Genomic DNA, 23,455 nt, shown 5'->3' with positions numbered 1-23,455 from the left:
GAATTCTTTTCTCTGGTGTATTACAGGTAAATCTTGACCAAATATGTTACTTTGGGGATCTTTGTCATCTTTCATAAAAATATTACAAAGGAAAGGATTATTACTCTCAGGATCACCTTGAGGAAGAGAGGAGCTAACTGTATTTACAACACTGTGCTTTTTCCACACAGAAGGCCTTACAGTACCATCATCAATAAGGCTTTGAGCCAAATGTTTGGAAATGCTCAATTCTCGAGTGATCTCATTGTGAACTTTGCTAGCTTCAGAAGCTTTCTGGGCAGTGAGTGTTTTTAATGTATCTACAGTCAAAGCAGAAAGATCTTGCAAATGGCCAATTTGAGAATCTAATGATTGTAATGATCTTTTTATGTAGTTGACACGATCTCCAACTTCTTTAATCTGAATGCACATCTGCTCCACTCTGCGGAGGAAAAACAGGCTTTTAAAAAACTTATTTAATGTAAAAACTCTTTTTGTAGTTTCAACAAATGATGATAATAAACAGAGAAAATGTAAAGTTATTATTAAATGTAAAATGTAAAAATATTATTAAATCTATTTGTTTGACAAAATGAACTGAATGATGATGACACATAAGAGACATAAATAAAAGAACTCATTCTGATGTTAATAAATCTTTTTTTTTTTGGAGAGGTTTTTGCTATAGGGTGCGTGTGCTTGCCAGACAGACAGAGAGAGACAGAGAGACAGAAAGCGAGAAATCACCCCCCAGGGGGGATGGCCACGCCGCAATCCCTTCTCTTCCATTCTCCTCTTGGGATCTTGGGCACGCACGCACATGCGCCTGGCATGAGTTTAAGCCACTGGGTCCGGGACGCGAACCGCGGTCAACTACGTGGGAGTCCAGCGACAACAAAAAATTTGGTTGGTGGGGATGACAGATGTGGTATGCTATTAGATGAGCTGCCTAATTTTTGACTTTTGTTAAACACTTTTAAGACTTCTACTCTATGTAGTCTCTGCCGCAGTTCTGGAGGAGAAACAGCACTTGGGAATAAGGCACCACAAGAGGAACCAGCCTCTGGAAAACTGAATTCTTTTCTCTGGTGTATTACAGGTAAATCTTGACCAAATATGTTACTTTGGGGATCTTTGTCATCTTTCATAAAAATATTACAAAGGAAAGGATTATTACTCTCAGGATCACCTTGAGGAAGAGAGGAGCTAACTGTATTTACAACACTGTGCTTTTTCCACACAGAAGGCCTTACAGTACCATCATCAATAAGGCTTTGAGCCAAATGTTTGGAAATGCTCAATTCTCGAGTGATCTCATTGTGAACTTTGCTAGCTTCAGAAGCTTTCTGGGCAGTGAGTGTTTTTAATGTATCTACAGTCAAAGCAGAAAGATCTTGCAAATGGCCAATTTGAGAATCTAATGATTGTAATGATCTTTTTATGTAGTTGACACGATCTCCAACTTCTTTAATCTGAATGCACATCTGCTCCACTCTGCGGAGGAAAAACAGGCTTTTAAAAAACTTATTTAATGTAAAAACTCTTTTTGTAGTTTCAACAAATGATGATAATAAACAGAGAAAATGTAAAGTTATTATTAAATGTAAAATGTAAAAATATTATTAAATCTATTTGTTTGACAAAATGAACTGAATGATGATGACACATAAGAGACATAAATAAAAGAACTCATTCTGATGTTAATAAATCTTTTTTTTTTTGGAGAGGTTTTTGCTATAGGGTGCGTGTGCTTGCCAGACAGACAGAGAGAGACAGAGAGACAGAAAGCGAGAAATCACCCCCCAGGGGGGATGGCCACGCCGCAATCCCTTCTCTTCCATTCTCCTCTTGGGATCTTGGGCACGCACGCACATGCGCCTGGCATGAGTTTAAGCCACTGGGTCCGGGACGCGAACCGCGGTCAACTACGTGGGAGTCCAGCGACATAGCCATTACACTAACTGCGGGTCCCCTGATGTTAATAAATCTTAATTAAAGAGCCTCTGAACCTTTCAAAAGTGACACGAATTCTCTCTTCACTTCCAGAATGGAATTTGTCATCTTTTTCATTGAAATACATCTCAACACACTGCTCTTCAAAATCATGAAGTTTCTTTTGATCTTCTTCTGTTAAGAAAAGTTCTAAGAGAGGGAAAGAAAAAACAAGGAACAGCTATCAAACTTTAGCTCATGAGTTGAATTATACAGGGTACATAAGATAATACATCATTTCCAATTTTGTTCTTTTTATTGCTGTGCTTCTAATGAACTAGAAAATTCTTGTTTTCTTCATTCATAGAATGATGTCAGCAGAACAGGCTCAGGTACATTCTCCTTTTCTAATTTCCCTTCCCTATACAATCCTCCACTGTCTATCTTTCTCATATCTTTCCCTCACATATTCAGACAGAGGAATTTAAGAATTAATACAGTAGCACAGACACAACTTTAAAATTTTAAATACAATCTGATATAATGATTATTCTCATGTAGTATTCAGAATGTAATGAAATTTGTAGTCTCCAAAAATGATGATGATGATGAACAAGGGAATTGTACATGTACTCAAACAAGGAATGATATAAAATAAGGTACGGTCACTTATTATATAACTACATTATATTTATTATAAGGCATACAGAGAGACCCAGTATTAATCCTATCATAATACAATACAAAAGCTTCAAAAATCTTTCTGTTCATAGGCTATTTAAGCTTCTGATTTTGTTTACAGAACATCAAAAAATAAATAGAACAGCAAAAGAATATGGTTTATATTATCATTTTAACACAGTAATATGCCTTCTTCAAAAAAAATTAAATACTAAGTATATTTTTATATTGGGTTGTTGGGGAAAGTTGTGACCCATTATTGCATAGAAAAATATGTCATGACTTGCCCAACAACCTAATACATACCATATTACACTTAAAAATTCCTTCGGTGGGGTACCAGCAGATGGTGTAGTGGTTAAGGGAGTGGACTCCCACATGGCCAACTGCAGTTCAAGTCCCAAACCCAGCAGCCTGAAACTCATGCCAGACATGTGTTCATGTGTGCCCTAAATCCTGAGAAGTGAATGGAAAAGAGGGAATTGTGGCATAGCCATCACCTGAGGAGGTGAATTCCCACTTTCCTTCTCTCTGTCTCTCTGATAAGTGTATGTGCTCTATGGCAAAAATCTACCCTGCCTCCCCGCCCCTGCAAAAAAAAAAAAAAAAACTTTAGGGAAGGGGCAGCAGGCAGCGTGGACGTTAGAGCAGCCAGATCCGACATGGCTGACTCCACAGCTTGAGTCCCTGGCTCAGTGGCTCGAGAACTGCACCAGGAACATGTGCTTTCATCCCCAAAATCCCAAAAGAAGAGACTGTGGCATGGCCATCCCTTCTGGGGGAGAGTGGTGACTTCCCACTTTCTCTGTCTCCAGTGAGTGCACATGACCTACAACCAAAAACAAAAACAGAAACAAAAAACAAAAACAAAAAAAATTCCTCCAGAGAAATTTAATTAAATTTAATTAAATTCCTTTCAATAACATTAACCAAATATTCAATAAGTCTCCTGAAGTGTAATACTGAGAAGTGAACAAATGAAAATAATACCTGCCTTATTTATCATTTACTTACTTGGTCCATCAGAAGTCTTATCTTTCTTTCTTCTTTTACATACGCAGCAAAACAGAGAAACTATATGGCTAAGAACGATAAGTGGAGGAGGCAGAACTGGTTTCTCATGATAAGCCATAATAAAATGGTAACGCTGGTACTTCCATACAATATTGGAAATTGCCTTCACTTGTAAATACACATTGCTGGGATAACAAGGAACAAAAGTGAATAAACCAGTTAATGATATCTTAGATCTTCAGATATTATAGATTTTATTGTAATTCTGTACTAAATAAGAATTCAAAACAGTATTATTCCGGGAACCAGCAGTTAGCATAATGGCTATGTCGCTGGACTCCCACGTAGTCGACCGTGGTTCGCGTCCCGGACCCGGTGGCTTTAAACTCACGCTGGGCGCGTGTGCGTGCGTGCCCAAGATCCCGCGAGGAGAATGGAGGAGAAGGGATTGTGGTGTGACCACCCCCCCGGGGAGTGATTTCTCGCTTTCTGTCTCTCTGTCTGTCTGGCGAGCACATTTGCCCTGTAGCGAAAACCTCTCAAAAACAAACAAACAAGATCCTTTTATTTACTATGAAATTGGCCACCACTAACAAAACAGTAATACTGTGGGCAGGGAGTTGGGGACACAGACCTGTTTTGACATAAATGCAGAAAGTCCTACAAGTACATATGCTGAACAGTTCTACTCTAAGAAATCATTTGAAGGAAATACTATCAGTACTGTTCAAAGATTTAACACCGTTGTGTTTGAAAGCAAAAAATTACAAAAATATCTAATATAAAGTAATTTAAAGTACTGGCTTGTAAAATTATGGTCTGCATCATGAAGCTATCAGATAGCCAATAAAAACAGATTGAAGCTGGTGGTGGTGGGCACAGGGGTATTTAACGTTCTGCAATGCTGAACACAATATGGAAGACTGAGATGTGGTTCCTGGGTCAACCTGCAGACATTGGTGTGCACGTGCCTGTGACTCTGCCTGGCTGGGAAGGCAGCGGAGGATCACAGCACGAGACCCGGTTCAGGGTCTGTTTTGGAAAGAAATAAAAGTAGGCTGGAGAAGGTGATTATTAATTTGGGTTAATGTCCATAATTTTTTGCATAGTTAAAAACAGTACATAATATATGAGGATATTATTTTTGAAAAGAAAAAATGGCATACACCTATTTATAAAAAATGATAATGACTATACACCAAAATATTAAGGGATTACTGACGATTCTTTTGTCATTCTGTTTTCTGCACTGAATGTGTATTCCTTGGCAACCTACAAAATAGCCCAGATAAAGATAAAATGTATAAAAGAACTGCAAATGAAAAAACAGTGAAATCTAAAATTAGAACACATTTGATAAGATAAGCACTTATCTATAATCTTTTTTTTTAGGTTGCCAGAGGGCATGTGTGTTCACAGAGAGAGAAGAGAGGAGGATTAGGGGAAAACATTCCCCTACCGGGGCATGGTCATGCTGCAATCCCTTACTTCCATTTCTCCATTCTGTTGGGATTTGGGGCATGGATGCACATGTGCCCAGTATGTTTTCCAATCTGCTGAGGACAAGATTTAAGCCGCAATTGGCTATGTGGGACCCAAACTTCCATGACCACCAGATTTTGGAACTGGCCCCTTTTTTGTAACTTATCTAAGATAATGATATTAGTAGTTTAAGCCTCAATAAAATTTTTAGATTTAAAATTCTGTAATTTCCTAAGTAGAATCATATATTAAATCATCTAATTATAGTAAACAACAGAACAAAATTCTTACTTGAAAAATGCAATAAGAAGATTAACCATAATGATATACTGTACAAAGAGGTAGACTGCTTGAAGAAATGGAGTCAACCAAGTCCCAGGACCACAGATTGTAGGCATAACAGAGTCATTTGCACAAACTTTGGAAAGAAATAAAAAAAAAAATTAAATACAGTAAATCACCAGTAACTGCTATTCAGTTTTTATGCTTGTTATTTTAGTTTGAGGATATTCTAATTATGTACAAATCTGTTTTACATATTCCAGCAAAAGCCTCTGGGCAGACAGCCATAGGAAGTGCAGCTTTAGAAATATTTCAACACAGAAATACCTTGTGAGGGATATAGTGCTACCTGTTCCTCCACTCAGACACGGAAATATATGTATTAAATTGCCTTTAAAGGTAGGTTTATCTTAAGGGTCATTAAAAAGGGTAAAATTCCTGAATTGAGTCTCACTGAAACACTTACATAAATTAAAACTGAACCTTAAAAGTACGGTAGACTCATAACCACTCCTGTAAATTTACAAATAAAAAGATTATGGGTTTATTTTTATTACATCACAAAATAGAGTTCAAGGGGTAGCTAAAATGCTGTTCAAATTACATAGTGGTTAGATTTAAATTCATTGTTATTTATCACCTTACTTAGAATGGTTTTAAAGTCAGACATAATTGAACATAAACAAGAAAGGGAAGAGCTTTAATACCTTCCAGAGTCAGAAATAAAGTAAAAACTTTTAGGTAGGGCAAAGATCTTAAAGTTAAATAATTAGAATTAGAGACAAGTTCTATATAAATATTTATAGTACATTTAGCTCTTGGTGTTTGATCACTGTTTTGAAATACATACATCACTGAAAGTCTCATAATGGCTCTATCATTCCTTTGGTTTTTACCAGCAAACTGACTATAAGATCTTTCTTTACACTCCTAAACAATCTTATGAACCTCTTTCCATCCTATTCACATTACTTTGGGGAAGCAACTGCTCAAAAACTGAGAATGCACAAACTGAAAATCTCTGCACAATGCTTTGTAAAACCTATACACCTAGAGCCACATCACATCAACAGAGAAAGAACGGCAACAAAAACTAGAAATAACATTGAACAGGAAGCCATTAAAAACAAAATTTGGGGACAGGCAGATGGCGTAATGGTTACATCACTGGACTCCCACATAGTCAACCACAGTTTGAGTCCTAGACCTGGCGGCTTAAAACTCATGCTGCTCACGTGTGTGTGTGCCCAAAATCCTGAGAGAAGACTGGAGGAGGAGGAGGAATTGCTGCAAGGCTACCCCCTTAGGGGAGGTGATTTCTCACTTCCTGTCTTGGTCTCTGCCTCTCCAGTGAGTGCACGCACTCTATAACAAAAGTTGTTCTTAAAAAATGTGACCAGGCTGATAAAAATCTCACTCTATTAACCACCACCTGAGAACAGCTAATGACCACAACCTTCTACGTGGCCATCCACTCACCTAACCACATTCTTCTTTCTAAGTGGCTAGGTATATGGGGTTAGGGAAAAGTCAAGGAAAAAGGAAGGGCAAATGTGAAAGAACTACCAAAATAAAGATTATATCACTCAAATGTGGAGGTCAGCATAATATTCCTGAAACCCTGAACAGCACTGCTTACATTCACAAGTTATCCAGCCTTGTTAACTAGAATAATAAAGGAATCAAAATGTGATTGGTAGCAAAACTGTCCAACAGACTCAATATTCTCTTTGAGAATAGAGCTAAGTAGGTGGGAGTTACCTCATTTACTAGCTTACCCAAACAATGTACTCTCAAATTTTTTTGGGAGGGGGACAGGTTTTTGCTATAGGGCACATACACTCACCAGAAAGACAGAGACAGAGAGACAGAGACAGAAAGCGAGAAATCACCCCCCGGGGGGATGGCCACACCACAATCCCTTCTCCTCCATTCTCCTCTTGGGATCTTAGGCACGCACGCACTCACGCCCGGCCTGAATTTAAGCCACCGGGTCCAGGACTTGAACTGCGGTTGACTACATGGGAGTCCAGCAACACAGCCATTATGCTAACTTCATAATCCTGGACCCTGTACTCACAAATCTTGATATAAATCTCGAAAGTATGTTATCCCCTGTAAAATTCGACATGCTGTGAGGGCTTCAAGATTCACACCAGATCATTTTTGTCATTAACCTGTACCTGATTCCTCAAGGTACAAGCCACCCTGACTGGACTAATCTAACCACAGCAATCCCATTCTCCTTTCTCAGTAAACCTTTCAGAGATGAACAGACTGAAGTCAGCGTGAGCTAATGAGATATGAAAGGATAAGTTTAAAAGGGGACTTGTATGAGAGGGACTTTTTCCGCTTAAGACAACCATGAATGAACAGTGTCTTTCTTCCTGTTGCTAGTAAGCCCTTTTAAGGGAAAGATAAATAAATAAGACACGGTAACTATAAATCAGTGGTATGAAAAAGAACAAGGATCCTTAGCCATGAATTGATCAACGCTAAAGACCACTTTACCTATGAACTTTCTGTTATGTGAGCCAACAGATGTCCTCCTTCTAGACGCCAGTTTAGGTCAGATTTCTTTTTTTTTTCTTCTTTTTTTAAAGAGAAATTTTTGCTATAGGGTGTGTGCACTCGACACAGAGACAGAAAGACAGAAAGCAAGAAATCAGGGCCAGCAGGTGGCGTGGTGGGTTAAAGGCACTCGACTCCCATATGGACAACCGCAATTCAAATCCTGGCTTCAGTGGCTTGCTTTCTCACATTCCCTTTCTCTCTTTCAATCTCTGATCAAAACTGGAAAATAGGGGCCACTGGGTGGCTTTAGTGGTTAAGGCACTGGACACTCCCACACAGCCGATCATGGTTCGAGTCCCGGATATGGTGGCTTGCTTTCTCATTCACCACCCCCACTGTCCCCAGTCTCTCTATGTCTCTGGTCAAATGAAAAGCAATGAATAAAAGTTAAATAAATAAATTTTTTAAAATCTGGAAAATAGTAATAATAAAGTTAAAATTAAAAAAAAAAAAAAAGGGGGGGGGCAAGAAACCATCCCCCAGGGGTGATGGCCACACCACAATCCCTTCTCCACTCTTCTTTCAAGATTTTGGGAACATACACACAAGCCTAGTGTGAGTTTGAGTTGCCGGGACTCAAACCATAGTCAACTACATGAGAGTTCAGTGACGTAACCATTATGCCATGTACTGGTCCCTAGGCCAGATTTCTATTAAACACAGGTGAAAAATCCTAAAGTACTTTTTTTCAATTAACTCTTACATGTCTTCGGGGATTAACTAATGCAAGGTGGGGGGAGCTCTTGGGTCGGTAACTGTTTGACTTGTAAAAATGTAATACAATGTAAAACCAACTTCAAAACATAAAACAACAGAGATGAATTTGTAAACTTAAGTTTTTACCTTCAATTTCATATGCATAAACTTCACCAAAAATCATCCAGTATGGACGAAAAACTATATCTTTAGCAAGCGTCCAAGATGGTTCTTCATGAGGGTAAAGTATTGCCTTTCTGGGAACACCGAAACTAAGTAACACAAGAGCCATAATCACTACAATGTAGAACATATTGGCCACCTGTGAAAAAATAAACACTGTTGAAACACAAGGGAATTTAACTACACCACAAATTTTCATCTTAAAAATATTTCTAACAGATAAATAGAATCTCCGAGTTTCATTTTATTCCTAATAATAGTATTTAGGGAAATCTCATCACTACATATAATGTAACATCAGAAGTTTATGTTTAAAAAACGATCTACAAGCTAGGTAAATCACTGTTAGCTATATAATGAAATGTGTTACTGGTTAGAACTGGAGTTTGTCTATCTCTGAGGTAAATGAAGACTTTCAAAACGAAGAGACACACAGGCAAACTTAGAGCATCGATTTACGTAACTGCTCTTTCCTAAAGGTTCTCTTTTGCTATAATGGAGGTGCCTCTCTTCAAACCTGCCTTTGGTAACTGTCATTAGCCCTCTTCGCAAAAGAAAAGCATACTTCCCACCTATCCTGATCCCCGCCATGCTGCCTTATTATGGGGCTTGAAACCTTCCCAGGAGCTAAACAAAATGATAAACCGAATCATCAGCATGGGTGTTGGAAAAAAAGTGATACCGATATCTGGGTAACAAATACTTTTTCTGCAAGTTGGGTAGTTTGCAATTCTTCCATTTCAACAAAATTTGAAAAAGCCTCAACTGAGCTACACCCTAATACATCATTGAAAAATAATTTTTACTGTTAAACCACACTATAAATTTTGACATAGTTAAGCAGCAAATTAAAGAATTAAGTGAAATGCTGTAACTTTAATTCCTATCTATTTAGATGTATAAGTTCTCAGTAATTACAGCTAAGAATAAAAAAGAATGATTTTTTTAAAGCATGATTTTTTTTGGAATTATTTTATTTAACTTTATTCATTTATTTGCTTATTGTAGAGAGGGACAGAGTGAGAAAGAGAGAGCGGGCGAGAAAGTAAGAAAGCAAGCCACCAGGTCCGAGACTTGAACCACGATTGGCCATGTGGGAGTCCAGCACCCTTAACCACCATGCCACCTGCCAGCCCAAAAGAATGATTTTTTTTGGCCAGCAGAAGGCGTAGCGGTTCCATCGCTGGACTCCCTTACGGCCAACTCAGTTTAAGCCCCAAACCCAGTGGCTTGAAAATCATGCCAACTGCTGTGTGTACATGTCCAAGATTGGGGAAGAGAATGGAGAAAGGATGGCAATGTGGCCACCCCCCAGGGGTTGGTTTCTTTCTTTCCCTCTCACTGTCTCTGTCTCACTCTCTCCAGCAAATGCATGTACCTTAAGGCAAAAATCTCTACCAAAAAAAAAAATGTGTTCCATTCTAGTAATATGTAATATTCATCTATGGGAAATAAATCATATATGACTTTTTAAATTAAATATCCAGAATAAATTGTTTTTGATCCAAAAACAAAAAAAGAATTCATGTTAACTAGGAATAAAAGCCCTATGTAGATCAAGATATTATGCATGTAATAAATAAATTTATACTTTAATCTACTGTGAACCAACAATAACAGTAATGGCCAATCATTCTAAAAGAAATTGTGACATTTTTATATAATAGGGACAAGAAGTCAAGGCTGAGTATAGTAATTTTATAGGGGTATCAAATTAGAAAGAAAAGTTACACAGATAGCTCAGAATCTTAAAATGTAACTACAAATGAAGAGTTTAGATTAGATCCTCCATCTAAAAAATTTTCCCATTAAATTAACCTGATACCACTAAAGTCACTCCATAACTGGTAAAGCAGTGAGAGCTAAAATGCCTTTTTACACACTATTACGTTAGGCTAGTAACTTATTCTTCCCCCCAAACCTTAACTCCCCCGTTTTTCCTGGAAATATCATAAAAATGCCAAAATGGATGAATAATGAGTACTGTTATAAAGGGACAAATACTGAACCAGTGACATGCAACTAGAGGGAAACAAATTCTCCTGGTAGGAGAATGTGTCCTATGAAAAAGCAATACAATAAAACTTTTTATTTAGAAAACTTAAAAATCTTCTTTTCATAATACAAAGATAATCCTCTGAGCTAGTGGGGTTACTCAAGAGACAGATCTGACTTAGAAAACTGATTTCCTAAGATTAAGAGAGTTTCAAAAACTCAAGCAATCTTTTTTTATATCTATTAAAATAGGACAGATATTTAAAAATAATTGAGAAACAGCATATCCAATTAAGTCTTAAAGAATGGAAAGATACATATCAAAATGTTGATACTGGATGACACTGAGTGGTGATTTGTCTTTATTTAAAATGATCTACAATATACTGATTTTTAGAAAAGAAAGGAAAAGTTGCTTTTACAAAAGAAATGCCTCGATGATGAGCTCTGCTTTTTTCACCACTGAAAACTGAAAGCAAATTATGGCAGGAGTAGGCTCAAAATATTTTAGATTTTTCAGTTCAGTGTATAAAAAGTTATATATTAAACTTGACATCTAGCTTTTAAAAAAACTTTTAAAAAATTATTTTATTTAACTTTATTTATTTATTTTAATCTGACCAGAGAATGACAGAGAGAGAGAGAAAGTGAGAAAGCAAGCCACCAGGTCTGGGACTCGAACCATGGTCAGCCATGTGGGAGTCCAGCATCCTTAACCACCATGCCATCTGCTAGCCCTGATATCTAGTTTTTTATAAAAACTCCCAACTAGGGAACTAGCAGGTGGTGTAATGGTTACAACACTGGACTCCCACTTAGTCGACCATGGTGTGTGTCCTGGACCCGGCAACTTAAAACTCACACCGGGCACATGTGTGTGCGTGTGACTAAGATTTTGAGAGAAGAATGGAGGAGAAGAGATTGTGATATGGCCATTCCCCTTGGGGGGTGATTTCTCACTTTTTTTTCCACTCTCCCCCTCTCTGTCTCTCTAGTGAATATATAGCCCTATAGCAAAAATCTTACTCTAAAAATAAACAAAACAAAACAAAACAAAAACAAAGCCAAAAACCACCAGTTGAACAAGACTGTGTCAAAGAACAAAATAATGGGCATATTTTATTAGGAAAAGATTAGGCATTTTGAATTGAACTTTTAAAATAAGCCTGGATCAGTAAGACAGGAGGAAAGAGATACCTAAAGACATAAGCCATAGACAGAATCTATTTTTGCAAAGAACATTAACAATGGGACAAGATAATGTTGAGGGTTGAGACTACACATAAGAAACTCTTGTCGGAGGCCAGCACATGGCCTGGTGGTTATGTGAGCTGGATCCCACATGGCTAGTTGGGGTTTGAGTTCCAGACCTGGTGATCTGAAAAACATGTCGCCCAAATTCCAAAGGGAGGGAGGGCTGGAGAAAGGACTGTAGCATGATCATTCCTCATGGCTGGTGCTTTCTTCCCAACTCCCAACACCTCCACAAGTGCACACACCCTCCACTGGTTTCCCCAGAGGTTTCTGTCTTAGTGTACATGCACTCACCAAGGAGAGTGTGAGAAAGAGAAGCAGAGACAGTAAGAGGGAAAGCGAGAAATCACCCTCCATGGGGATGGCAGCATTGCAGTCCTTCTCCTCCGTTCTCCTCCCAGGATCCTGGGCATGCAGGTGCACACACACACACCCAGCGTATTCAGAGTCATCAAGTCTGGGACTCGAACCACGGTCAACCACATGGAGTCCAGTGACAGAACCACTACACCAGCTGCTGGCCCCTTATCTTAAAATAAATTCTGGTCAAGTTGTGCCTTTCTACTTACACCTACTTTACCCCTTTCCAAGAATAGCCTATACCTCATAAAAACAAAACACAACAAAAGCAAGAAGCCAATGGGGCTATCCCTGAGCACAGTGGATAAAAAGGCAGATTCCACATGGTCAGCCATGCAGGATGTCCAGAGCCTTAACCACCTGTCAAAATCCTAACAGGAAGAAGGAATAAAGCAAGGAGTATTGGAGCATGACCACATCCCACTGGGGATGTTTTATCTCTCTCTGGCAATGGCCAAAAAGAGAAAAATAGGGACCAGCAGTTAGCGTAATGGCTATGTCGGTGGACTCCTACGTAGTCGACCGCGGTTCACGTCCCGGACCCGGTGGCTTAAAAACTCACGCCGGGCGCGTGTGCGTGCGTGCCCAAGATCCCGAGAGGAGAATGGAGGAGAAGGGATTGCGGCATGACCATCCCCCCTGGGGGGTGATTTCTCACTTTCTGTCTCTATGTCTCTCTGGCGAGCGCACGCACACACCCTATAGTGAAAACCTCCCCCCCCCAAAAAAAAAATGTGAAAAAAAAAAAAAAGAGAGAAAAGTGTTTTTTCTTAAAGTTCAGAGGCAATATCCCAATACTGGCTGCACTGTCTTGCATAGCAATGAATAAGAAACATTAAAAACTACTTGGTGGGGCCAGCCCCACGGCTCAGCAGTTAATCCCTCAGCTGGATCCCACATAGCTGACCACAGTTTGAGTACCAGGCCTGCTGGCTAGGAAAACATGCTGAGCACATTTGCATGAGTGCCCAAAATCATGACAGGAAGGAAGAATGGAGGGAAAATGGCTATGGTGTGATCTTGCCCCACTGGAGAAAGCTCGCTCTCTCTCTCTCCCCCAGTATGTGACAGGCACTGTGATAAATACTGAAGCTATAAAAATGACCAAAACAGGCAAGTCCCCTACTGCAACAAGTTTATAGTCTAAAATAGAAGATCAGTTAACAGTAAGAATGTAGTTTAAAACAGAGTTAAACAATGAGACAAATATTCTCAAGGGAAGGAACAGGGGTCCCAGAGTTACACAGAAAATAAACCTGATTGAGCTAGAAGGGGCCCAAAAAGATTCCCTGAAACAAGACGTTAAGTTGGAGCTAAGATCTAAGAGGTGAATCTAGGTTAGTTAGTCAGAAAAGCTAAAGGTATGAGTGTAGGTAAGGGCAGTCATTCCAGGCAGAATGAAAGGAAGAATACGACATACAGTATTCTGGTAGGGACTCTGTTAAACGAAAATTTTAAAAGAAGGCCTATTTGACTATAGCACAGATAAGAGATAAAGAATGATATGAAAGTTAAGGCAGACGTTACCACTGAATGAAATAAGGAACAGGGTACACAAGATTACAACTTCTTACAACTGCACATATATCTGTATCTCAAAATCAGAAGTTTTTTAAAAAAAAAAAAAAAAAAAAAAAAAAAAAAGACGCGGCGGGGGCGGGAAAAAAAAAAAAAAAGAGAGCCGGCAGGTGCTGTGGTGGTTAAGGCACTGGATTCCCACACGGCAGACCATGGTTCAAGCCCCAAACCCGGTGGATTGAAACTCATACCAGATACATGTGTGCATACCCCAAATCCCAAGAAATGAATGGAAGAAAAGAGACATTAGCATGGCCAAGCCCCTGGGGAGTGATTTCTCACTTTCCCTTTCTCTATCTTTGGTGAGTGCACACCCTATGGCAAAAAAACAGAAAAGGAAGTAACCCAGCAGCCAGACTGGGGAGGATCTGTGACTGACTAAGTACACTGATCTCATAGAGTAATAAAAAAAACATTAAAAAATTTAAGACAGGGAAGTGACATATTCGACATTTTGTATTTTAAAGTAATCACTCCGGCAATGATGTACATAGAAGATAGGCCAGGGCAGTTGTGCAGGTGCCAGATGAAGGTAGACTGTTCTAAAATAGTAGCAGTAAAGACAGGAAAAAAAAAACAAAAAACCAAAAACCAAAAAACCAAGCCCAGACTGTAACTAAGAAGCCCACTATTTTCAATCTGATGCCAATATTCTAAACAAGTAACATTTAAAAATTAAAAGATTTATAACACACCACAGAAAAATAAGTTTTATCTTAGTCCATCAAATACTTTTAAAGTTAATAAGATATCTTTATAGAATGATAAATTTAGAATACGAGGCGAATGAACATGAAATAACAGGCATCCATTGGTTTAAGTAAAACTATGTTAATAACACACGGTTATGAAATTTAAGAACTATGTTGATAAACCCATGAGTATTATCAGACCTCTGAACTTACCATTTTTCCAATCATCATTACATAAGGTCCTGCCTGTTGATTTACAGCTAGAAAATCTAGCAAACGCACATACCAAAATATTATGTTAAGACAGTAAATTAATCTTCCAGCAACAAAAACATGATTATCATAAGCATTCTCAAAGTTCCATTTTGCTCCAAATCTCAGTCCAAATCCAATGAAGAAAGAAATTATGGCAATTGTATCACTGATATTGAAATAATCACTAAACCACACTTTAATCTTCTGGCTTATTTTCCCAGCTTCAGACATAAAGATCTAAAGGTGTAAAAACAAAGAAGATATAATCAATTTCTTTCTCTTAAAACAAATACAGCATTCAATTATGATAGCAGGATGTCAGAAATCTTGTAATGTTTTGAAGCGCTTTTAGTCTTTTTTTTTTTTTTCATTTGATGATGCACTTGACCACCAAAAAAAAAAAAAAGACAGGAAAATAAGTACTTCTGAAAAATAAACAACTTGATCGAGGGGTGGTATGGTGCTTAAGGGTGCTGGACTCCCACATGGCTGACTGCAGTTAAGAGTTTCGGACCTGGTGGCTTGCTTCTTGCTTTCTCACCTTCTCTCTCTCTCTCTCTGTCCCTCTCTCTCCATGTGTTGCTCTCTGCTCAAATTAAAACAAATAAAATTTTAAATGATAATTATAATAAAATGACAATAAGCTATTTAATATGATAAATATCTATGAGATTTAAGTGAAAGTATAATGCCTTCTAATTATTTTTGCAATTTCATGTATTCTCTAAATACAAAGCAAAGACAAAAAGTAATTCAGAAATATTTATGCAACAGCTATGTAGCCACTATTTTTTAATATAAACTATAAAAATGTTTTGGGGGGGAACTTCCCTCCACCAATTAGGATATTAAAAAACTAACAATGTGGGGGGCCAGCAGCTGGCATAATGGCTTTGTCACTGGACTCCCATGTAGTTGACTGTGGTTTGAATCCCGGACCCAGTGGTTTAAAACTCACGCCAGGTGCGTATGCGTGCGTGCCCAATATCCTGAGAGGAGAAAGGAGAAGGGATGGCGGTGTGGTCATTCCCACTGAGAGATGATTTCTCACTTTCTGTCTGTCTCTTTCTGGTGAGCGCACGCACCCTATAGCAAAAACCTCTCAAAAAAAAAAAAAAAAAAAAACTATCAATGTGGGACCAGCAGATAGTACAATGGTTACGTTGCTAGACTCCCACATAGTTGACTGCAGTTCGAGTCCCAGACCCCAGTGGCTTAAAACTCAAGCCAAGGACACGTGCATGTGTGCCCAGATCCCAAGAGGAGCAGGGACTGTAGCATAGCCATACTAACCGGGGGGTGATTTCTCACTTTGTCTCTGTCTCTACAGCAAACACAAGCCCTATCGCAAAAATCTCTCTTTAAAAAAGAAAGACAGAAAATTAACAATGTAAACTAAAAACTGACAGACACTGGTGCCAGCAAGTGGCATGGTGGTTAAGGACATGACCGACTATGACTCGAGTCCTGGACCTGGTGGCTTGCTTTCTTACTTTCTCTCTGTCTCTTGCTCTGTCTCTCTCTGGTCAAATTTAAATAAATAAATAAAATAAATAAAAAATTAAAAAAAAAAAGAAAGCTGACAGACATGGGGAATGTATGAAGGGACAAGAAGTTGACTAAAGGGACCAGCAGATAGCATAATGGTTGCATCGCTGGACTCGTAGTCACCAGGCACATGTGTGTGCATGTCCAAAATCCCAAGAGAATAGAGAAGAGGGAACTGAGGCCTGGCCATCTCACCCGGGGCAGGGTAGGGGGTGATGGCGAGTGCATGCCCTCTATAGCAAAAATCTCTATCTAAAAAAAGAAGTTCACTAAAAAATGAATTGAAGTATGACTTTATTTCGGTATAAAATATTGAAATCCATGCAGGGTTCTGTTTAATATATAATATTACAAACTTGTTTTTTAATATAGTTTTATTTAATTTTGTTTATTCATTCATTTATTTTAATTTGACCAGAGAGAGACAGAGAGAGAGAGAGAGAGAAAGTGAGAAAGCAAACCACCAGGTTCGGGACTTGAACCGTGGTGGGCCATGTGGGAATGTCCAGCACCTTAACCACCACACCACCTGCTGGTTCCCTAATATATAATATTATATGTATATTTCCCATTAACTCTTTGAAGACTCTTCTTAAACATAAATGATGACTCAGTGGATAATACTTTAGTGAGCAGTACAATATAAGAGCAAAACAAAAACTTATTTACAATGAAGAGTGGCAGAAAGCATAAATGTGAGTGTTGAGAAAAATAAAATCTAGTCTATATTCCTGAGATAAATCATTATATTTTATTTATAATAACAAAGTTAATAGCATACTCACTGATCTCTTTTTTGCCACTGCTAGTACATATATGCATTTAACTAGAGAGGACATGTACTCACCAGAGGGAGACAGAGTTAAACAATGAGATAGGAGGGAGAGGGAGAAAGTACCCCATAATGAACATGCACAATCCTGTTTCCATTTCCCCATCCCGTTGGGCCACAGGGCACGCACACTTACACCTCTGGCATATTTTTCAATCTTTTAGGGCCAGGAATGAAACCATGCAGTCGGCTATGTAGGGTTTAACTCCCTGAACCACCAGGCAATGGGGTCAGTCCTTGCCATTACTTGGTTTTTGTTTATTTAAAGAATTATTTTTTTAATTTATCTTTATTCATTCATCCATTTTAATTTGACCAGAGAGGGACAGAGAAAGGAGGGGGAGGGAAAGTGAGAAAGCAAAGCAAGCTGCCAGGTCTGGGACTCGAACCATGATCAGTCATGTGGGAGTCCAGCACCTTTAACCATCATGCTACCCGCTAGTCCCGCCATTACTTTTACAACAGCAAAAATAAACACAAAAGGCAGTATCCATTGGGAACCAGCAGTTAGCGTAATGGCTATGTCGCTGGATTCCCACGTAGTCGACCGCGGTTCACGTACCGGACCCGGTGGCTTAAAACTCACGCCGGGCGCGTGTGCGTACGTGCCCAAGATCCCGAGAGGAGAATGGAGGAGAAGGGATTGCGGCGTGACCATCCCCCCTGGGGGGTGATTTCTCGCTTTCTGTCTCTATGTCTCTCTCTGTCTGTCTGGCGAGCGCACGCGCCCTATAGCGAAAATCTCTCCAAAAAAAAAAAAAAAAAAAAAAAAAAAAAAAGGCAGTATCCATTGGAATTTTTAATAACATATTCATATCCCCACATACACACACCAAACCAAACCAAACCAAACCACACCAAACAAAATCACATCTCCATATACAAACAGCAATTAAGTTACTGGTAAGAGAAACTAAAGACATACCTCACGGACTTTCTCAATAGCATAGGTAAAAATATAAGCAATAACAATCCATTCTTGAACTGAAGGTAAGTGTTCCATTTGTACAAGAACCACAAATGTGTAAAGCATCAGAAATCCTAAATATGCCAACTAATAAAAAAAGAAAGAAAACTTACATAAGTAAAACTGGTTACAAAACAAAGCCTTTTATCATGAACATTTTCAAACATATATAAAAATAGTGGGGACCAGCAGGTGGCATGGTGGTTAAGGTGCTGGACACTACCACATGGCCAACCGCGATTCAAGTACCGGACCTGGTGGCTTGCTTTCTCACTTTCTCTCTCTCTTCTCTCTCTCTGTATCTCTTTCTGGTCAAATTAAAACAAATAAATGAATAAATAAAATTAAATAAATAATTATTAAATAAATAAATAGTAATAAGCCTTAGTTAATTATCACCCAGGTTAAACTGTTTAACATTTTAACAGTGGTAGGTGCTGCTAAGATGCTGCATTCCATATACTGAGAGCACACGGGAGGCCTGGTTTAATTCACAGTACATCCTGAAAACTGTCAAGCAGGATGGCATGCACCTGTAGTCCTGCCTGGAAGGCTAGGACAGGAGGAGCACCACATGGTGAGATTCTGTCTTTAACAAAAAGAAAATGACAAAATTTTATAAGCCTATCTCCAGTGCAGATATGGCAATATATCGAAGTAGAAAGGCCTACAATTTCCACAAACTTGTTTAATAAGTTTTTACTACTAACTAGAACTAAAATTTGTTAGTGTTTATCATTGTAGATGTTGGCAATATGGATGAAACTAAGCCAAACATATTGCTCTCTTAAAGGGGAAATGCCTATTCCACAATGTAAGCTGTATTAAGAGCAATACGAACTCTAGACCAAAGGCCTCCTAGAGCTTATCGTTTAAAAACAATATGCTCATAAAACATACCGTGTTAAACCAGAATTTTACAATTGGTGCATGATAAAAGGCATAAAACTTTCGTGTAAATGGAAGTTTCTTTGATTTTATCTGTATTTCCATTTCATTCTTTCCTTCATTACTGCCCAAAATTCTTACTTCTTTAAATACTTCCTAAAAAAACAAACACACTATAGTAAGTTTATTCACAGCAAACTTTTATTTACTTTAATTTTTTTCCCCTCCTTACCATGGGGATTTCTTCTGCTATGTTTTGGAAGTTGTTTTCACTATCTTCCATTGTCATCTGATGAGCATCTTGAGATTGTGGGATATGAGACATTTCAGCCTTAGTTTTATATTCTAGCATTAATATGGCAGGTGGAACCAAAATGCTTAAGATGACCTATAATTTTTAGAAACAATAAGTTTTCATTTTAAAATTAATGACCTTCCAGAAGGTAAAACAAATAATAAAAACACAATGAATACTTGTGATTATTAGTTAGACATCATAATGTAGGGGGAAAAAAATAATCTTTTATGTTTTTCTATTTAAAGAGGCCCAGGTTGAATTTTTTAAAGAAATAACAAAATATCTAAGTATTACAATAATGAAGGTGTAGAAGAGATATACTAATTATTTTAGACTTGCCCTTTAAATAAAACATTACAATTTGTTCAGAAAATACCTTTTTATTTAAGCAAAATTCAAGCCTTATGAAAGTGCTATGAGCTTAATTTTATCCTACATCTCTTTGTAAGTGTTCCGTGTCGTAACATGATTACTCAGCTCGTGCCTCTATAAACAAAAAGGTTTATTTCTAATAGTTTACGTATTACTTGCAAAATCCTAACGCAAGAAGAAATTTTAATTATGAAAGAGTTTCTGTTGGTTATTCTTTCACCATTATTTTTAGTAAATGATTAGTATTTGTTATCTACTTATAATAGCCTATGATTAAACTACTTGCCTGATCTCTGCCTTCTACATTTCTGTACCTTATTTAAAAAGATATAAGAGAATGAAAAAGGAAGTTTAAAGCAGTATCTCTCACTACGACAAAGCTGCAAGTACCAGTCACACAACCAAATTCTTATTAACCCCAAAAACTGGGCATATGGATACACTTATCCATAAATATAAACTGGGTAAAATACATATATTTATCCAGTATACTGTAAGTAACTTCAAAGTAAGATTATTAAGTTAGTAGACAGATGCTGAATTTTAGACTTTAGGACTCAACCTTTCATAAAGCAGTAATTCCTTTTCTTATGGTAATTCAGGGCTATAAGTTCCAATCCTCCCCATTTATTGCCCTAACAATTCTGTGCAGACAGGGCCAAAAATCATGACACACCATTCCTGAAAAGGGTTCAAGACCAAAGAATAGGAGGAGGGTAAAGCCCACTGAGCTACTTGGGGTGAAATATCCCCCCCAACTCCTTCCAGTCCCCTTCACCATCAACCTCACAAATCAAGTCATTTTAGTACACATGTAGACTAACCACTCTGTTCACTTTATCTAATCACATACTTCACTATCAAATTATTTCTAAAGTATACCTTGTACCAGGAATTCTTCCTCATATTGAGCCTCCCCATCCACATGTCAGACAACAACATCTGTGTACAGGTATGGGCTACAAAAGGTCTAAGTCTTGAAGAAACTGCTAATTTAAGGCAAGTTGAATTACTCCAGTTTTTCAATTCGTATGTGAGCAATTTCATAGCCATGGTTTCATCTTGTCTGAAGGACTGTTCTAGTAACTCAACAGCCAGTTGACCAAAATCACTATGAAAAATATAAAAGCCAAAACGCTCATTAACAAATCACAGTTTTTAACCACTCGTCTTAAATTCATTCACACCACCTTCCAGTTGTTAGTATTTTCATACACATATACAAAATTGTGATGATGCCTTAGTCATTATGTTTTTAGACATCTACATTTAGGCAGAAATCACATAATATTAAAATATGTCACGTTCAGTACAGCCATGCTTCACTTAATGATGGGTATATGTTCTGAGAAATGCATCATTAGGCAATTTTAAAAGTTTAATATTATTTCTATTATTTTTAAATTTATTACAGGGCATGCACGCTTACCAGAGAGAGTGAGAGAGAGAGAGAGAGTGAGAGAGAGAGAGAGAGAGACAGAGAAAGCAAGCCTCTAGGTCCAGGGCTCAAAACCACAGTCAGCCACATGAATGTCTAAAGTCTTAATCACCAAGCCACCTGCTGGCCCCTCGTTAGGCAATTTTGTCACTGTACAAACACCTCAGAGAGTAATTTACATGAACCAAGATGGGATGGCCTATTATATGCCAAGGCCATTACTGAATAAGCAGTCCATCAATGACTGAAACACTATTAATAAGCTGCATGTAGACTGCGTAAGACTGCAAAGGTGAATCCACAGCACTCTCTCCTGGTCCTAGAATTAAAACTATAATCTCACAGGTAACCAAAACGGACAAAGTTACAGTGTTATGCTCAAAAAAATCTACATAGTAGTTCAAACATAGAAAAGGGTCAGGACCCAGTTGGAAGAATAATGTGACTAGGGATTATAGCTAGCAACTAATCTAATCATGGAAACCATCTGAATTCTGAGCCCCCACTAAATAACTGTAGGACCTCTCCTTATGTTCAGTAACAGATCCTCCCTCCCAGACAGCCTATCTGGGTAGGTGGAGGTCCTGGAGCTGTCTAAAGGCTCCCTACAAAACTGTTTTCAGCTTACTACTCCAACACTTTCCCTCCTAACTAAACTGTGAATTTTTATGGCTTTTACTCTTGCATGTATATAGCTCCACTATCCGAAATGCCTGCCCAACTGAATTCAGTCCATTTCTTTAGGATATAGCTCAAACATTACTTTCCTCACTACTCCAAAAAGAACTTCTCCCAGGACCAACAGCTGGCATAATGGCTAGGTTGCTGGACTCCCATGTAGTCAACCGCGGTTCGAGTCCCGGACCAGGTGGCTTAAACTCACGCTGGGCGCGTGTGCGTGTGTGCCCAAGATCCTGAGAGGAGAATGAAGGAGAAGGGATTAAGGAATGGCCATCCCCCTGGGGGGTGATATTTCACTTTCTGTTTCTCTATCTTCCTGGCGAGCACACGTGCCCTATAGCAAAAACCTCTCCCCCCAAAAAGAATTTTTCCTAATCTAATTGCTACGATGTGCAATTATTAAACTGACTTCTGGTGCTTCATTTTTTGCTGAAATATTTAGCTCTTGAATCGTAAGCTATAACCTCTTTTACTTAAACAATTATGTATTTAATTTTATTTATCATTATTATTATTATTTCAATTTGTTATAGGGAATGTGTGTTCACCAGAGAAAAACAGAGAGGAAGAGAGGGAAGGCAAGAAAGCAAGCCACCAGTCCTGGGCCTCAAACTGCATCAGACGTCTGGGAGTCCAGGACCTCAACCACCATGCCACCTGTTGGCCCAATAATGTCTTTTTTACATAAACAGGCCAAAAAGTTTCTTTTTAAGTATTTTCATTTTTTTTTAAAGAATTACTTTATTTTACTTTATTTGTTTTTAATTTGACCAGAGAGGGACAGTGAAAGAGAGAGGGGGTGGGGGGAGTGAGAAAATAAGCTGCCAGGTTCAGGACTTGAACTGAGGTCATCCATATGGGAGTCCAGTGCCCTTAACCACCATGCCACTTGCCAGCCCCATTTTTTTTTTTTAAGTTTATTTGGGAGGTGGGGACAGACCAGCAGATGGCACAATGCTTATGTCACTGGACTCCCAAGTAGTTGATCATGGTTCAAGTTCCAGACCTAGCAGCTTAAAATTCATGCTAGGCACGTGTGTGTGCATGCTCAAGATTCTGAGGATAGAGGAGAAGGGACTGCCGAGTGGCCATCACCCCCTGGGGGTGACTTCTTGCTTTCTGTCTCTCTGGCGAGAACATGAGCCCTATAGCAAAAATCTCTCTTAAAAAAAGGAAAGTTGTTTTTTTGTTGTTGTTGTTGTTCCATGAGAGGCAGAGAAACACAGAGAGACAGGCACTTCCAATAGGGTCTTGACAATCACAATTCACCCTACTCTCCACTAGTCCAGATTATGAACATGTTCTAGCATACTCCGGGAGGTCCAAACCCAGGACCTTTCACAGATGGGACCAGTCCATTACTACATGATGCCTGGCCCCCTTTTCCAATTGTATAAAAACACCTAAAAGAGATATGTATGTATATATGTGTGTGTGTGTGTGTATGTGTGCGTGTGCATGTGTGTGTGTGTGT

The 23,455-nt window shown here is 38.5% G+C and overlaps 1 protein-coding gene across 2 annotated transcripts in view; it reads right to left on the bottom strand.

Moving 5' to 3' along the window:
* The window catches only part of TRPM7 (transient receptor potential cation channel subfamily M member 7), a 124,419-nt gene that overhangs the window by 46,136 nt on the left and 54,828 nt on the right, over positions 1 to 23,455 (bottom strand). The window contains exons 16-25 of one of the 2 annotated variants that reach the window (XM_027768405.1): positions 20,745 to 20,973; positions 19,425 to 19,580; positions 19,205 to 19,348; positions 18,263 to 18,391; positions 14,916 to 15,194; positions 8,788 to 8,962; positions 5,380 to 5,506; positions 3,607 to 3,791; positions 1,989 to 2,121; positions 886 to 1,473 (exon numbers count right to left, since the gene is read on the bottom strand). In XM_027768405.1, coding sequence (XP_027624206.1) covers positions 886 to 1,473; positions 1,989 to 2,121; positions 3,607 to 3,791; positions 5,380 to 5,506; positions 8,788 to 8,962; positions 14,916 to 15,194; positions 18,263 to 18,391; positions 19,205 to 19,348; positions 19,425 to 19,580; positions 20,745 to 20,973 — 2,145 coding nt within the window. Of the gene's footprint in view, positions 1 to 885; positions 1,474 to 1,988; positions 2,122 to 3,606; positions 3,792 to 5,379; positions 5,507 to 8,787; positions 8,963 to 14,915; positions 15,195 to 18,262; positions 18,392 to 19,204; positions 19,349 to 19,424; positions 19,581 to 20,744; positions 20,974 to 23,455 lie in introns of those variants that run through there. The other variant, XR_003547947.1, reaches the window with a different exon arrangement.

This window comes from Tupaia chinensis, unplaced genomic scaffold (genome assembly GCF_000334495.1).
Source record: "Tupaia chinensis unplaced genomic scaffold, TupChi_1.0 Scaffold146140_1, whole genome shotgun sequence".
NCBI classification, from domain to species: Eukaryota; Metazoa; Chordata; class Mammalia; order Scandentia; family Tupaiidae; genus Tupaia; species Tupaia belangeri.
The sequence above is the reverse complement of the archived record's forward strand: the minus strand, read 5'-3'. Positions and strand labels throughout refer to the sequence as shown.